This window comes from Mizuhopecten yessoensis, unplaced genomic scaffold (assembly GCF_002113885.1).
Source record: "Mizuhopecten yessoensis strain PY_sf001 unplaced genomic scaffold, ASM211388v2 scaffold10815, whole genome shotgun sequence".
NCBI lineage: Eukaryota > Metazoa > Mollusca > Bivalvia > Pectinida > Pectinidae > Mizuhopecten > Mizuhopecten yessoensis.
In genome coordinates this window covers 61,649-79,407 of record NW_018408735.1, presented here as the reverse complement: position 1 = coordinate 79,407, position 17,759 = coordinate 61,649, and the positions used below count along the sequence as shown (strand labels likewise).

The 17,759-nt window shown below is 37.9% G+C and overlaps 1 protein-coding gene across 1 annotated transcript in view; it reads left to right on the top strand.

Annotated features, from left to right (window-relative positions):
• The first annotated feature begins 792 nt into the window (after positions 1 to 792).
• Positions 793 to 17,759, top strand: part of LOC110462632 — a 43,982-nt gene continuing 27,015 nt past the window's right edge. The window contains exon 1 of the mRNA XM_021516687.1: positions 793 to 1,426. Coding sequence (XP_021372362.1) covers positions 1,116 to 1,426 — 311 coding nt within the window. The 5' untranslated portion in view covers positions 793 to 1,115. The remainder of the gene's footprint in view (positions 1,427 to 17,759) is intronic.

Genomic DNA, 17,759 nt, shown 5'->3' with positions numbered 1-17,759 from the left:
ACGACATTCAACGAAACACGAAGAGCATTCCTCGTTTAATGTAAAATAAACAAACAAAAATACCACTGAGTGAACACGCATCTTAACCATCGGAAGTTTTAATGTGGAACGAAACGGCAAAAGGAAAATATCATACTTTAATTATATTGAGAACAGGTGTAGACTGGTTTTCAATGTGGAAACATGAGTAACATGTACTGTAACGCCTCCTGGTGTTTGTTTTATGTTGTACTAGCCTACAAACCTGTTCATTTGTTGGTATTACCTCTCAGTTAAAGTAGTAAGCAATTATGTATTAAATAAAATTAAAAAAACATATCACAGCTGAAAAAACATCAAACCAAACGGAAAACGACATCACCCCCACAAAACACAAAAATCAGGAGGCGAACTGATGCGCCGGAAGGGTAGTTATTAAATTTTAACTCAAGAGGATAGCATACGAATTAAGAATAAGTCATTAAATTGACATATGTAAAAACAATGTGATATCTTTATACAAGGCACAGGAAATGAATTCTCTTTAGACTAAAATTATGTTCAAAATGAGTTTTTACCTATATAATTAAACCCCTTAATAATATTAAGGCTGAGCGTTGATTGGTGATATTGAACCCCTGTACCGTTATATCTTCACATAGACAATCTATAACACAATAACTGCCGTGTTCCCGTCTAGGGCTGGGCTTATAAAAGTGTATAATGAAACGCCTCACGCGGAACAAAGGAACACGATTTGAGCTCCCACTCTCAACGTAACGAATATGGCCAAGGCCACCAGGTATTTACTGAAGCCACGGTTGGATGGGCAGGATTTTCACCTACAGTCAGTCAATCTCGCTACGAATGCTATTAAAGCCCCCGTCACCTATAAGGCTGCCAGTATATCAAAACAAACGTGTGTATAGGCATTGATCGACACAGGAGAGAGTTTGTCGCCCTACTGAGTCAATCAGATGTCGTCTGCTCACAACATAACAACATAGGACAGCGCTCATACCATCTTCCTTCTCTTCCTCAGCCTTCAACGACAGCCTTTTAGGTGTGTCACACGTTGATATTTTCATCGTTTTCTACGAGACTTTCTTTTGAAAGTAGGAAATTACACTGCCATCATGAATTTCAAAAAGTCCAAGTTGTACAAGACTATTATCAATGGAACTCCGGAGGCGGTGATGAAGACCCTCTGGGACTACCTCAAGAGCGGCAAAGATGTCAATATGAAGGATGAAACTACAGGGGAATCCCTGCTTCATCTTCTTGTCCGACATGGTGAGAGGTTTTGTACCCCAGAAACAATTCAGGCCATCTACATGTTGGTGTGTAAGGATGTAGACATTGACGCCCAGGATCAAGCGGGGGAAACGGCCCTCCACTTAGTCATGAGGAAAAAAGGCACCTACAGGATAATGATGGCCATTGTCAGGTGAGTTCTGTTAAACAGGCGACATTTGTTAACCAGCAGACGTAATTTTTTATTTTTTATTTATCAACATCAAATATGGCGGACTAGGAATAATGAGTGTTTTCTCTGGTTCCGTTCCGTGTCTGTGTACACACATATGCTCAGGTAAGGTAGACTCCGGTGAAAAGCTGGACCGTCAGATAACCTGATGTATACATAGTAAACAGGAAATGATAGCGTTATGTGTCATATCTGGGTAAAACAATGACATTTATGAGCGATTGAGTGAGTGATCAGACATACGCATGGCTTTATCACTACATACGCCTTCTTATACGTTCTCTCTTTTTCAAATGCCTTTGAGCAGACGATAATGTTACTGACAGCGAAACAAGTCAGGCATGACACCTTCGTCACATAAAATCAGTGAATACGGAATATGGCTATGAGGTATGATTATGACCTCGGTTTGAAACTTTACTGTGCATTGTGAAATCACATTTAACTTTCTACCCTTTTACAGTCACTTAATCTCTTTCTTTCATGCAATTTATCAATTTACATCGGCTTGACACCGCCCGGGTGTGCTGAGTTGCATAATAATAAATGTAATATTGGCATTTAATTTGAGTCGTGCAAACTCTTGTATCGTACGAATGCTGGGGACAGGCAAGACATTGGAGTAGTGCAACTATCATGACATTGTTCATGACTTCATACATTTATTATTGTTTGCGCATTCGGTAAAATGGATTTCCATTGTCCAACAAAAGTTCATTGGTTTCATTGACTAACGTTCAGGTTTTAGTTGATGTGGATCATCTGAAATAGATTGTTAATTGTACACTGAGAGTATTACATTATTTTGAGGTATGCACTATCAACTTATGTATTCTGATACTCTAAAGAAGTATACTGCACGTGTTTGGAAGGAGTTTTGGAGTGTTCATTGTATTTTGTTGTGGGTCATTTTGTACAAATTAATGAATGGAGAAAATATAGATGAAGGAAAAAAATACACCGAGACCATTGCAAAAGCACAAGGATAATAAGCCTTGCATCATTGACGGCACTCATCGTGTTAAGTGAAGTCAAATCCAAATATTGTCATTTCCTCAATGTGTGAACCGAGGCAGTGAGAAATTCTACCACAAGGCACACTAATGAGCATAATAACAAACAATATAATTTGTTATTCTTCTTTCGTTAACTATCGTTCTCAGTTGCTGCAGAAATATATCTTCTCACATGGTAGTCCAACAGCAATAACAGCTACTGAAGAGTATCCATCCTGACAAGTGCCACACATATTGCAATCACAATTGTTATTAACAAAGACAAGTATCACACACGGTATCACATAGCAATCCAGTTAAGTATATGAAATGTACATCCTGATTCGTATCACACACAAGTACAAGTAACAACTTACAATTCCCAACTGATATATAAAATGTCTATCATGACAAATGTGACACATAACATCTTACAAACCTCATTCTTACCCTTTGCTTTGATATCTACTCAGACATAATCTGTTAAATTCCAACGAAACGTCAGGAAATTTATTTGTATCAATAAAGTCCCATACTTTTTAATACACACGTCGCACCACTCCATAAGTCAGCCAATCGCCAGGACAAGTACGTTATGAAAATCGGGTGCAGACAAAAGTGATACAATCTAACTGTCTTTAATGCCAACCATCTCTTAGTGTCAATGTTTATAACGTTTAAAAATGTTTCATTCTTCTCTCTTTTGTCTGATATTCTTGTTCTGCTGAAACAATGGTATAAACTTGGCATCAATAACTAAAATGGTTCGTACGTAATTTGAAATAATACCGCGTAATTCTATCATGGATAATTTATGCGTAACAAATTAGGCTACATATTAAGCATAACAGCAAAGGTTGATATATTTCACATCCATGTCGAAAGATATACAGATATGCATCCGTTTAACAACGTAAGACAGAGAAGGACAGACAGACGTAATCGTAATCCATTATCATCAAAATTAGCATTTTTCTTTCACACAATGAAATGTGAATTAATTGTAGACGGATGAGCGACCGCATAATGCATGTGGGGAAGTAAAAACCTTTTCAGTTGTGACAGGTGGGCTTCACAAAAAGCATGGAACGTTAGATAGGGTAACGTAATAGTATGATAATGAGTTAACACGGGTTTCCGCTAAACACGCCCAGCTATTAACCTATTTATGGTAGGAAAGTGCATCGAATAATGGCGATTCTAGAAAGCGTAGTATATTAAACCGGGTACATACAGATGAATCTAATAACATACCTGAACTTAGTTTTCTTTTTAACTAGTGGGCCAGATACAGAAAAGGGATTTTTAATACGTCACGACCCAACAATAAATAATAGTTGATACTGATTAATCTACTTGTTGATCTATCCATTTAAAGTAACTTCAAATATAAACAATGCCTGTATAATATATCCAAAGGTAAATGGATTTATCACGAATTTAATGACATGCTGTAAAATTTGCAAATTGTTTTTTTGTCTGCATTTTTCATTTGTTATCAAAAATACGTTGAAAATTAAATAATACATAAAACAAGGTTAAAAAAGTAATCGGTTTCTGTTTAGATATGAGCTTTTTAGATACGATTTTATTTGCCGTAAACTTGTTATCATTTTATCTTCTAAATATTGAACAAATAATTAGACACTTGTTTTTATACATTATCAGTGACGTTTGTCATTAAACATTTACAATGGCAGAAACGCATATAAGGAAAATATTTTTTTTTATAATTATAACCACAGTTAAAATATATTGTTGGATTTGATGAAATTATACACTTGTCTGCAAATAATATGAGTTGAGGTGTTACAAAAATTTCAAATTCAATTTTCATGATTTTCAAACATTGCATCAGAATACATTTTCCACTGGTTAAAAGTTGCCACTTGCAGAAAACGTTTAAGGCATTTTAACATGGATGTGAACTGTTAAAATACTGACTATCAATAAAAGTTGCTCTAAAAATCATATTCAATAAAATGACACTGGCTATGTATTTGAACATGAGTTTTTTTTATTTCATTTTTAAAGTAGTTAATTTAGAATTAAATCAGTTCAGTGTGGGAGACGTTCNACCATGTTGTCACATTTGGTTTCATAAGGTGTTACATTGATGTTATCTACTGGCAGAGGCAGCAATTTATTTCAAATAATCGGATGTCTCCTTGTTATAATGTTGTTATAATACTTTGAGTTGCTGATATTTTCATGAATTAACCGTATAATTTTTGTTATTGTCCTGTTTCAAAATATAGAGCATCTATGAAGACTAAGGAGGGAAGTGCTGTTATAAATGCAAACCATTGTTATTAGGACCTTTTGCCTTACACAACCATGCCAGGACTCTCAAACACATTCTAAAAATGGTCAAATCAAGGGTGTGTGCATTATATAATACGTATTAAAGACTACAGTTAGGATAAAGATAAACTTAAGGTATAAAACGGATTTCGACTTTTCGCTTGGTCTGAATGAATTTTTCGCCCATACTGCTTTTGATGTTTTTTCTTTCTTTTTGTTATGATATGTTATTTTTTGGGATATGATATTTTGTCCAATACTTTGCTGACACTTCAAACAGTTACACTACTTTGAATTTATTGATGCTTAGGTGCCAGTTAGTGTATGCGGGCATTTACCTGTACAATTCTAATTCAATGCCTCTTTCTCACGTACCCTTTTTATAGATTGATGATCAAAGCCAGAAACTAACCTAAAGTTTTACCCTTGAATAATCTTTTTTCGAAAGTGTGACGTTTACAGTCAGGCATTTCCAGATGAATTTTCTACAGGGGCCGTCTGTTGGGACTAAATGCGTTACATGTATTGATTTGTAAATGAAAGGCTCTGTAACAAAGGTTTGAACTTTATCCCATATAAAAAAAAAATAAAAAAAAATAACAAAAACAACAACACGTAAATGCCATAGAATGATAATAGATCTCACAGGTGGATTCCGATGTAGATTTATTGTACTTGAGCCGTTCCTTTTCATTCGATTGACCTACACTTCTAAATAGCGTATCGGTAAATATTCTTTCTAATATGACCATCGTATCTTTTGTACGAGTTTTCTATAGTTCTGTCCGTGTACATATTCTTTAATTCTCCTATGTAAATATGTATGAACGGTATTCTTCTGTTACATTGCCTAAACGAGGTACTAAAACTTCAACTAAAACGGGAGATGTTTCGATATTTCGTGTATTCTGAGCAGGTAACGTTCAATATCGGCAAGCTACATTTCAATCTAGACGACATTTTGGTTCTGGAATGTAATAAACACCGGGTCGTGAGTGTATTGTTACTCCATACACGGTGTTTGTCATCAGTGTGTCCCTCGCTTTGATCCCGGCTGAACGCGATCATTCCGCCCGACCGGTAGGTGTATTACGTGCATGGCTGGACCTCTATAACGTCTCCTACTTCAGCTTCGATTCTTTGATTGGAATTCCTTTTCGTTCGTTTCTTTTCTATAGGTAATGACAATTGAAGCGAAACGTTTATTGTTACCACACGTTTTCTCTGTCTGGCCAACTCTGGGCGACTAATTCCCCGGTAAATGGGGATGATTTGGCCGTATCACCCACTGGGTCAGATTCGACCGTCCTTTAATCACTCGTTTTACGTTATACCCTGATGTGAATTTGAATACTTTCCTTGTATAACATGCGCCATGATGTTTTGCCCAATGCCGTGGATTAGTAAAGATTCGTTGTTCTGAGGGTCATTTTGTAGAACCCATGTCTCGTAAACAACCCCTGTAATAGACGAATGATTGAACAACTATTCTTTATCTTCTTGCATTTCGAGTTTTTCACCTGTTTAACATATCAGGTTTAAAGTGTGTAATGACAGAACTCCTTACCATGTTGTGGTGTAGTACGCTCGTTTTGCTTCTTCTTCTAATTGCGTTGATAGACATAGTTGAAGTGTCCGTTGATATTAATGGTAGATAACTCTTCAAATGAGGGAACTTAGTAATTACGTTTGGTCTTTTTGATTAAATACAATGCCATTCACTTAAATACACAATTGGATACCTTGTCTCTGTCATTCAAAATGTCGTATTCTGACATCTTGACAAAGACTCCTCCGGAATAGAATATTGTCTACAAAATACTGGTAAATGTTTGTTTAAAGTGACTTCGTGGAGTTCTCGTTTTCTTTTTTTGGTGTCTTCTCAGTTCTATTCTTGTCAACCTCATTTCGTTTCAACTTTCAAATGTACACAAGCACGTTAGGCGGCATGCATTTTCCCGTTTTGTTATACTTCTGCATACGAGACGGTGACATTTTGAATTGCTATCACCATAACGATTTACTTTATAAAATACTTTATCTCTTACACTGTCATTAAATTCAATTTTCGTAATGTTAATATTAACGTTTCGAAGCAGTATTAGCACAGTTAAAGCTAAAATTTCACGTCAATTATCACCAGTGGGCCACCCCAAAACAGAAACGACGCCCTCGTTAACGAGATGAATATATATATATATATCTACCGTCTATCTGATGTGAAAACATTAAGAAACATTGGCCACCAGTTACAATGAAAGATGTGGAACCAGATTTAATATCAGTCACCAAACAAACCACTTAGGCAAATGTTTAGGTACCCTCACTCGTCAACACCTGTTCTTTGGGGAATATGGTTTGATAATTCTACTTGTCAAAACGATATTTAGGGAATACGGTAACAAAGTCCAACAAGTCGGTAAGATGTTTTTGGAAAATTATCGGTCACCTCCAATGCTTTGAAATGGTAGCTAGGAGGATATGATGGACACCTACGCTACTTGAGAGAAGCTAAATAGGAACATAGCATGGTACTTATACTACTTGTTAGGATTCGTCACTGTACAGTGACATGTTTTTGCGAGAATGTAAATTGTGGTCAAACGATGAATTCATTTTGAGGTCATATTGTTTCATACTTATGTCTGAGATACCATCATAGAATTGTGGATGTTGTTGGTAGGGTTTACCCTGGGTATTTCCCTATCTGTAGATATTTGTGTAACGACAAGGTTCAGACTCCTTATGGGTATTTCGCTGTCTGCAGATGTTTGTTTGTTGACATGGTAAATACTCAAAGTGGGTATTATCCTGTCTGTAGATATTTGTTTGATGACATGGTACATACTCAAAGTGGGTATTATCCTGTCTGTAGATATTTGTTTGGTGACATGGTACATACTCAAAGTGGGTATGATCCTGTCTGCAGATATTTGTTTGGTGACATGGTACATACTCAAAGTGGGTATTATCCTGTCTGTAGATATTTGTTTGTTGACATGGTACATACTCAAAGTGGGTATTATTCTGTCTGCAGATATTTGTTTGGTGACATGGTAAATACTCAAAGAGGGTATTATCCTGTCTGTAGATATTTGTTTGGTGACATGGAACATACTCAAAGTGGGTATTATCCTGTCTGTAGATATTTGTTTGGTGACAAGAGGTACATACATCTTGTGTATATCTCTCTTGGTACATATTTTTGGTGACAGAGTTTAGAGATCTTGTGGTTACCACCCTGTCTGTAGATATTTGTTAAGTGACAACAGATACAGATATCTTGTGAGTATTACCAAGTCTGTAAATTGTTTTGATGGCTGGGTGAAAACTCATCATAGACATTTCCAACTCCGTAGATATCTGTCTGAATCCAGATACAGGCTCCTTCTTTGCTTTCCATGTTTTTAGACATTTGTTTGATGACAGCACATATAGTCCTCCATTGTTTTCCCTGTAAGTATATATTTTGTTTGATGGCCTAGTACAGGCTCCTCCTTGATTACCTTGTATTTAATATTTTGTTTGATGGCCTATTACAGGCTCCTCCTTGATTACCTTGTATTTAATATTTTGTTTGATGGCCTATTACAGGCTTCTCCTTGATTTAACCTTGTATGTAGATATTTGGTTTGATGGCCTAGTAAAGACTCCTCCTTGATTTCCTTGTCTGTAGATATTTGTTTGATGGCCTAGTACAGACTCCTCCTTGATTTCCTTCTCTGTAGATATTTGTTTGATGGCCTAGTACAGGCTCCTCCTTGATTAACTGTCTGTAGATATTTGTTTGATGGCCTAGTACAGGCTCCTTCTTCATTTTCCCTTTCTGAGATATTTGTTTGATGGCCTAGTACAGGCTCCTCCTTGATTACCTTGTATGTATATATTTTGTTTGATGGCCTATTACAGGCTCCTCCTTGATTTCCTTGTATGAATATATTTTGTTTATGGCCTAGTACAGGCTCCTCCTTGATTTCATTGTCTGTAGGTATTTGTTTGATGGCCTAGTACAGGCTCCTCCTTGATAACCTTGTCTGTAGATATTTGTTTAATGGCCTAGTACAGGCTCCTCCTTGATAACCTTGTCTGTAGATATTTGTTTGATTGCCTAGTACAGGCTCATCCTTGATTACCTTGTATGTAGATATTTGTTTGGTGGCCCAAGACAGGCTCCTTCTTGATTTTCCCTGTCTGTAGATGTTTGTTTGATGGCCTGGTACAGGCTCCTTCTTCATTTTCCCTGTTTGTAGATATTTGTTTGATGCCCAGGCAGAGGTGCCTCTTTGGTTTTCCCTGTCTGTAGATATTTGTCTGGTGGCCTAGTACTTTACCCGCCTTGGTTTTCCCTGTCTGTAGATATTTGTTTGATGCCCAGATAGAGGTGCCTCCTTGTTTTTCCCTGTCTGTAGATATTTGTTTGATGCCCAGATAGAGGTGCCTCCTTGGTTTTCCCTGTCTGTAGATATTTGTTTAATACCCAGGCAGAGGGGCCTCCTTGGTTTTCCCTGTCTGTAGATATTTGTTTGATGCCCAGATAGAGGTGCCTCCTTGGTTTACCCTGGCTGTAGATATTTGTCTGGTGGCCTAGTACTTTACCCGCCTTGGTTTTCCCTGTCTGTAGATACATGTATTTGTTTGATGATGGGCACAGACTCCTCTTGGTTGTTTCTCTGTCTGTAGACATTGTGTGGTAATACACACTGCCTAGACACGCCTGTCGTCATTGACATTGATTATTAAATCATGAAAATATACCTGCTAAATTAACAACGTATCAATAAAATCTGCATTGAAACCCGATCATAATCTCGAGGTCTTGATCAGGTAGAAACCGAGTCCAAGGACTAGTGTGGATATGTTATATATCCTATGGTGGATATGTAAGACACTACTTTCACAGGGGTGTAACATTATAGGGCTATGAAACCAGCTTAATACAGACCGTAGTATGCAGGCTTTAGAATATCAAAACAGGCAATGATGAAGCAAACTTTACACAGAAATGCAAGTCACATACCTGCCGTACCTGCATCGTGTTTCAAAGCGTACAATAGGTCAATACCATCATACAATATCATGTAAAACACCTTTCAGCAAGGCCTTTAATAATCGCTGGAAATATTAGTAAAAATGTCAATTGAAAACATTAGTTAACCTGCTTTGAAAGCTTACAACTTTAAACGTAATATACATAACATGTTGAGTGAAAGCGCCGCAATTGCAGGTTGAATACAATCTAGAACCATTGACACTGGATGGGTAGCGTAAAGCTAGATAAAAGTACAGCTACACAAACCAATACCTCAGGATAGGTAGTATATATACAGCTAGACATACCACTACCTCAGGGTAGGTAGTATACAGCTAGATATACCACTACCTCAGGGTAGGTAGTATACAGCTAGACAAACCACTTCCTCAGGGTAAGTAGTAAACAGCTAGACAAACCAATACCTCAGGGTAGGTAGTATACAGCTAGATATACCACTCCCTCAGGGTAGGTAGTATACAGCTAGACATCCCACTACCTCAGGGTAGGTAGTATACAGCTAGACAACCCACTACCTCAGGGGAGGCAGTATATAGCTAGACAAACCGCTACCTCATGGTAGTTAGTATACAGGTAGACAAACCACTACATCAGGGTAGGTAGTATACAGTCAGACAAACCGATACCTCAGTGCAATAGTATACAGCTAGACAAACCACTACCCCAGAGTAGGTAGTATACAGCTAGACAAACCACTTCCTCAGGGTAAGTAGTAAACAGCTAGACAAACCACTACCTCAGGGTAGGTAGTATACAGCTAGACAAACCACTATATCATGGTAGGTAGTATACAGCTAGACAAACCACTATATCAGGGTAGGTAGTATACAGCTAGACAAACCACTACCTCAGGGTAGGTAGTATACAGCTGGAAAAACCACTACCTCAGGGTAGGTAGTATACAGCTAGACAAATCACTATCTCAGGGTAGGTAGAATGAAGCTAGACAAACCACTACCTCAGGGTAGGTAGAATGCAGCTAGACAAACCACTACCTCAGGGTAGGTAGTATACAGCTTGACAAACCACTACCTCCTTTACATTTTTAGTAATGTCCATAATAATTTCATCAATAAAGCATTCATTGGAAGCCTTCAATCCGAGTTTGATAAACATTGGTCCGACATTTCAATCGACAATGAACAGACAAAACTACCAACGTACAGGACTGTAATTTCAAGGATTGGTCGTTGTTTATACCGTAATATATAACATACACGTGACTGGTGGTTTATAGGTGTGGCGTTGTTTATACAGTAGGATCTATAACACACGTGACTGGTGTTTATAGGTGTGTCCTTGTTTAATCAGTAGGATATATAACACAAAGGACTTGTGTTTTATAGCTGTGGCGTTGTTTATACAGTAGGATATATAACACAAAGGACTTGTGTTTTATAGGTGTGGCGTTGTTTATACAGTAGGATATATAACACACGTGCCTGGTGTTTTATAGGTGTGTCCTTGTTAAAGCAGTAGGATATATAACAAAAAGGACCGGTGTTTTATAGGTGTGTCCTTGTTTAAACATTAGGATATATAACACGAAGGACTTGTGTTTTATAGGTGTGTCCTTGTGTATACAGTAGGATATATAACACAAAGGACTGGTGTTGTATAGGTGTGTCCTTGTTTAAGCAGTAGGATATTTAACACAAAGGACTGGTGTTTTATAGTTGTGTCCTTGTTTAAGCAGTAGGATATATAACCCAAAGGACTGGTGTTTTATAGGTGTGTCCTTGTTTAAACAGTTGGATATATAACACGAAGGACTTGTGTTTTATAGGCGTGTCCTTGTTTAAACAGTAGGATATATAACATAAAGGACTGGTGTTATATAGGTGTGTCCTTGTTTAAACATTAGGATATATAACACGAAGGACTTGTGTTTTATAGGTGCGTCCTTGTTTAAACAGTTGGATATATAACACGAAGGACTTGTGTTTTATAGGTCTGTCCTTGTTTAAGCAGTAGGACATGTAACACACGTGCCTGGTGTTTTATAGGTGTGTCCTTGTTTAAGCAGTAGGATATATAACACAAAGGACTGGTGTTTTATAGGTGTGTCCTTGCTTATACAGTAGGATATATAACACGAAGGACTTGTATTTTATAGGTGTGTCCTTGTTTATACAGTAGGATATATAACACAAAGGACTGGTGTTTTATAGGTGTGTCCTTGTGTATACAGTAGGATATATAACGCAAAGGACTTGTGTTTTATAGGTGTGTCCTTGTTTATACAGTAGAATATATAACACAAAGGACTGGGGTTTTATAGGTGTGTCCTTGTTTATACAGTAGGATATATCACACAAAAGAATAGTGTTTTATAGGTGTGTCCTTGTTTATACAGCAGGATATATAACACGAAGGACTGGTGTTTTATAGGTGTGTCCTTGTTTATACAGTAGGATATATCACACAAAAGACTAGTGTTTTATAGGTGTGTCCTTGTTTATACAGTAGGATATATAACACGAAGGACTGGTGTTTTATAGATATGTCATTGTTTAAACGGTAGGATATATAACACAAAGGACTGGTGTTTTATAGGTGTGTCCTTGTTTAAGCAGTAGGATATATAACGCGAAGGACCCGTGTTTTATAGGTGTGTCCTTGTTTATACAGTAGAATATATAACACAAAGGACTTGTGTTTTATAGGTGTGTCATTGTTTATACAGTAGAATATATAACACAAAGGACTTGTGTTTTATAGGTGTGTCCTTCTTTATACAGTAGAATATATAACTCAAAGGACTGGTGTTTTATAGGTGTGTCCTTGTTTATATATATAACACAAAGGACTGCTGTTTAATAGGTGTGTCATTGTTTATACAGTAGGATATATAAAACAAAGGACTGGTGTTTTATAGGTGTGTCCTTGTTTAAGCAGTAGGATATATAACACAAAGGACTGCTGTTTAATAGGTGTGTCATTGTTTATACAGTAGGATATATAACACAAAGGACTTGTGTTTTATAGGTGTGTCCTTGTTTAAGCAGTAGGATATATAACACGAAGGACCCGTGTTTTATAGGTGTGTCCTTGTTTATACAGTAGGATATATAACACGAAGGGCTTGTGTTTTATAGGTGTGTCCTTGTTTATACATTAGGATATATAACACAAAGGACTTGTGTTTTATAGGTGTGGCCTTGTTTAAGCAGTAGTATATATAACACGAAGGACCCGTGTTTTATAGGTGTGTCCTTGTTTATGCAGTAGGATATATAACACGAAGGACTTGTGTTTTATAGGTGTGTCATTGTTTATATAGTAGGATATATAACACAAAGGACTTGTGTTTTATAGGTGTGTCCTTGTTTATACAGTAGGATATATAACACAAAGGACTGGTGTTTTATAGGTGTGTCCTTGTTTATACAGTAGGATATATAACACAAAGGACTGGTGTTTTATAGGTGTGTCCTTGTTTATACAGTAGGATATATAACACAAAGGACTGGTGTTTTATAGGTGTGTCCTTGTTTATACAGTAGGATATATAACACAAAGGACTGGTGTTTTATAGGTGTGTCCTTGTTTATACAGTAGGATATATAACACAAAGGACTGGTGTTTTATAGGTGTGTCCTTGTTTATACAGTAGGATATATAACACAAAGGACTGGTGTTTTATAGGTGTGTCCTTGTTTATACAGTAGGATATATAACACAAAGGACTGGTGTTTTATAGGTGTGTCCTTGTTTATACAGTAGGATATATAACACAAAGGACTGGTGTTTTATAGGTGTGTCCTTGTTTATACAGTAGGATATATAACACAAAGGACTGGTGTTTTATAGGTGTGTCCTTGTTTATACAGTAGGATATATAACACAAAGGACTGGTGTTTTATAGGTGTGTCCTTGTTTATACAGTAGGATATATAACACAAAGGACTGGTGTTTTATAGGTGTGTCCTTGTTTATACAGTAGGATATATAACACAAAGGACTGGTGTTTTATAGGTGTGTCCTTGTTTATACAGTAGGATATATAACACAAAGGACTGGTGTTTTATAGGTGTGTCCTTGTTTATACAGTAGGATATATAACACAAAGGACTGGTGTTTTATAGGTGTGTCCTTGTTTATACAGTAGGATATATAACACAAAGGACTGGTGTTTTATAGGTGTGTCCTTGTTTATACAGTAGGATATATAACACAAAGGACTGGTGTTTTATAGGTGTGTCCTTGTTTAAGCAGTAGGATATATAACACAAAGGACTGGTGTTTTATAGGTGTGTCCTTGTTTATACAGTAGGATATATAACACAAAGGACTGGTGTTTTATAGGTGTGTCATTGTTTATACAGTAGGATATATAACACACGTGACTGGAGTTCATTAGGTGTGTCGTTCTTTTTACAGTAATATATACATAAGACATGGTACTGGTGTTTAAAGGGTGTGTTGTTTTATATCACTTACACAAATACATGAGGATATTATAACAATTGAACTGGCAATGCACATTAACTGACATACGGATGTTCGTGTTGCAAAGTTTATTTAAGAAAAAAACACCTGTCCCCGTGCAGTCTGCCTAATTATTTGTGATTTAGATCTCCCTGAAAACAATTCCGGGTTTGTGACAAAAACTCAGGATGACACCTACACTTCCAAGCTGTCAAAAATACCCATTACACCCGCCTCTGACGATCACGTGGTCTGAACGCCGCGACTTGGAGACGCTTTTATCTACGTACCTGTTTCAGCCGTTACAACAGGTACATTGACACATGTACACCGACACCGCCCAAATTAGCGACAAGTGGCCTGGGGTTCCAAAGAGATCCGCTATCTACCCAAGACCGCGGCACGGCCACTCAGCACAGTAATCCGATCCGACCTCTCCTCGAAATATTCTCTATTGAGTACAATTCCCCCGGTTTGGAAATATTATTTGTTTGATGTATGAAGTATATACACAACGAATCTTTCGATTATCAATATGAGCTTTCCATTAATTGTATAGAGCCACCTTTAGCTTCACACATGGCATGGAGGTAAACAAATCGAGAGCATACTGTTAAAAGTATCATTATACTGTTTTATGGTGTATAGTTTAATTGTACGTTAGATGTGAAAAAGAAGATTTACCAAAATATTAAAGTCGTATTTAAAAAACTGTTTTGGCCACGATTGTTCTAAATCTAAAACGCCGTATTTCTTAAGTCACAAACCAATACCTTTACAACATGTCTAGTTTAATACCCTTTTTAAAAATAATTTCGGTATACTTTTATCAAATATGATAATATAATTACAATTCCATTTTTTAATTCGTGTTCCATATGTGAACGTTTCGCTTCTATGGATAATCAAGAATTGAGAAGATTATGGCAACAACCAATTTTTTCCTCCGTCAATGATGACCTGTCCTGCCAGGCCTTGTTGGCTAAGGGTGACAGGCTCTTGGGTCGTACCTGGTACCACGCCATCACCAATTCCATCACAAACACCAGTCAATCTACACCCCACTGAGCTCTCCCCTCATCCCCTCATCCGGTTACCCTCCGACGAATCTACATCCAGCAGTGGTCTTCCCTAATAAACACCATCCTCTGGCTATCATTCCGGCGCAACATGGCACAAGAACAACACTCGGAGTCGTTTCCGCAACCACCCAGGATGTACATATGACACAAACAGGAAAGGTGACCCAATCATGAAATGGAGGGTTCCCTACATAGAGAGTAGACACATGAGATAGCATATACACTACACGGTAGTGGTGACACACAGATGGAATAACATATACACAACACAGAGAGGAGAAACATGGAATAACATATACACTACACGGTAGTGGTGACACACAGATGGAATAACATATACACAACACAAAGAGGAGAAACAGGGAATAACATATACACTACAGGGGAGTGGTGACAAACAGATGGAATAACATATACACAACACAGAGAGGAGAAACAGGGAATAACATATACACTACACGGTAGTGGTGACACACAGAGGAAATAACAGATATACACTACACGGAGTGGTGACACACAGAGGGAATAACATATACACTACAGGGTAGTGGTGACACACAGATGGAATAACATATACACAACACAGAGAGGAGAAACATGGAATAACATATACACTACAGGGTAGTGGTGGCACACAGATGGAATAACATATACACAACACAAAGAGGAGAAACAGGGAATAACATATACACTACACGGAAGTGGTGACACACAGATGGAATAACATATACACAACACATAGAGGAGAAACAGGGAATAACATATACACGACACAGAGTGGTGACACACAGAGGGAATAACAAATACACTACACAGAGCGAAGACACAGGGAATAACATATACACTACACGGTAATGGTAACACACAGAGGGAATAACAGATACACTACACAGAGCGAAGACACAGGGAATAACATATACACTACACGGAGTGGTGACACAGAGAGAATAACATATACACTACACAGAGCGAAGACACAGGTAATAACATATACACTACACGGTAGTGGTAACACACAGAGGTAATAACAGATACACTACACGGAGTGGTGACACACAGAGGGAAAAACAGATACACTACACGGAGTGGTGACACAGAGAGAATAACATATACACTACACAGAGCGAAGACACAGGGAATAACATATACACTACACGGTAGTGGTAACACACAGAGGTAATAACAGATACACTACACGGAGTGGTGACACACAGAGAAATAACAGATAAACTACAAAGTAGTGATGACACAAAGAGGGAATAACATATACACTACACGGAGTGGGGCCACACACAGGGAATAACAGATACACTACACGGAGCTGTGACACACAGAGGGAATAACAGATACACTACACGGAGTGGTGACACACACAGGGAATAACAGATACACTACCCGGAGCTGTGACACACAGAGGGAATAACAGATCCACTACACGGAGTGGTGACACACACAGGGAATAACAGATCCACTACACGGAGTGGTGACACATACAGGGATAACAGATACACTACACGGAGTGGTGACACAGAGAGGGAATAACAGATACACTACACGGAGTGGTGACAAACACAGGGAATAACAGATACACTACACGGAGTGGTGACACATACAGGGATAACAGATACACTACACGGAGTGGTGACACACACAGGGAATAACAGATCCACTACACGGAGTGGTGACACACACAGGGCATAACAGATACACTACACGGAGTGGTGACACACACGGGGAATAACATATACACTACACGGAGTGGCGACACACACAGGGAATAACAGATACACTACACGGAGTGGTGACACATACATGGAATAACAGATACACTACACGGAGTGGTTACACACACAGGGAATAACAGATACACTACACGGAGTGGTGACACACACAGGGAATAACATATGCTCTACATGGAGTGGTGAAACACACAGGGAATAACAGATACACTGCACGGAGTGGTGACACACACGGGGAATAACATATACACTAGACGGAGTGGTGACACACACAGAATAACAGATAAACTACAAGGTAGTGATGACACATACAGGGAATAACATTTACACTACACGGAGGGTGACACACACAGGGAATAACAGATACACTACACGGAGTGGTGGCACACACAGGGAATAACAGATAAACTACAAGGAGTGGTCACATATATACAGGGAATAACAGATAAACTACACGGAAGTGGTGGCACACACAGGGAATAACAGATAAACTACACGGAGTGGTGACATATATACAGGGAATAGCAGGTAAACTACACGGTAGTGGTGACACACACAGGGAATAACAGATAAACTACACGGAGTGGTGACACACAGAGGGAATAACATATACACAACACAGAGAGGAGAAACAGGGAATAGCATATACACTACACAGAGTGGTGACACACAGATGGAATAACATATACACTA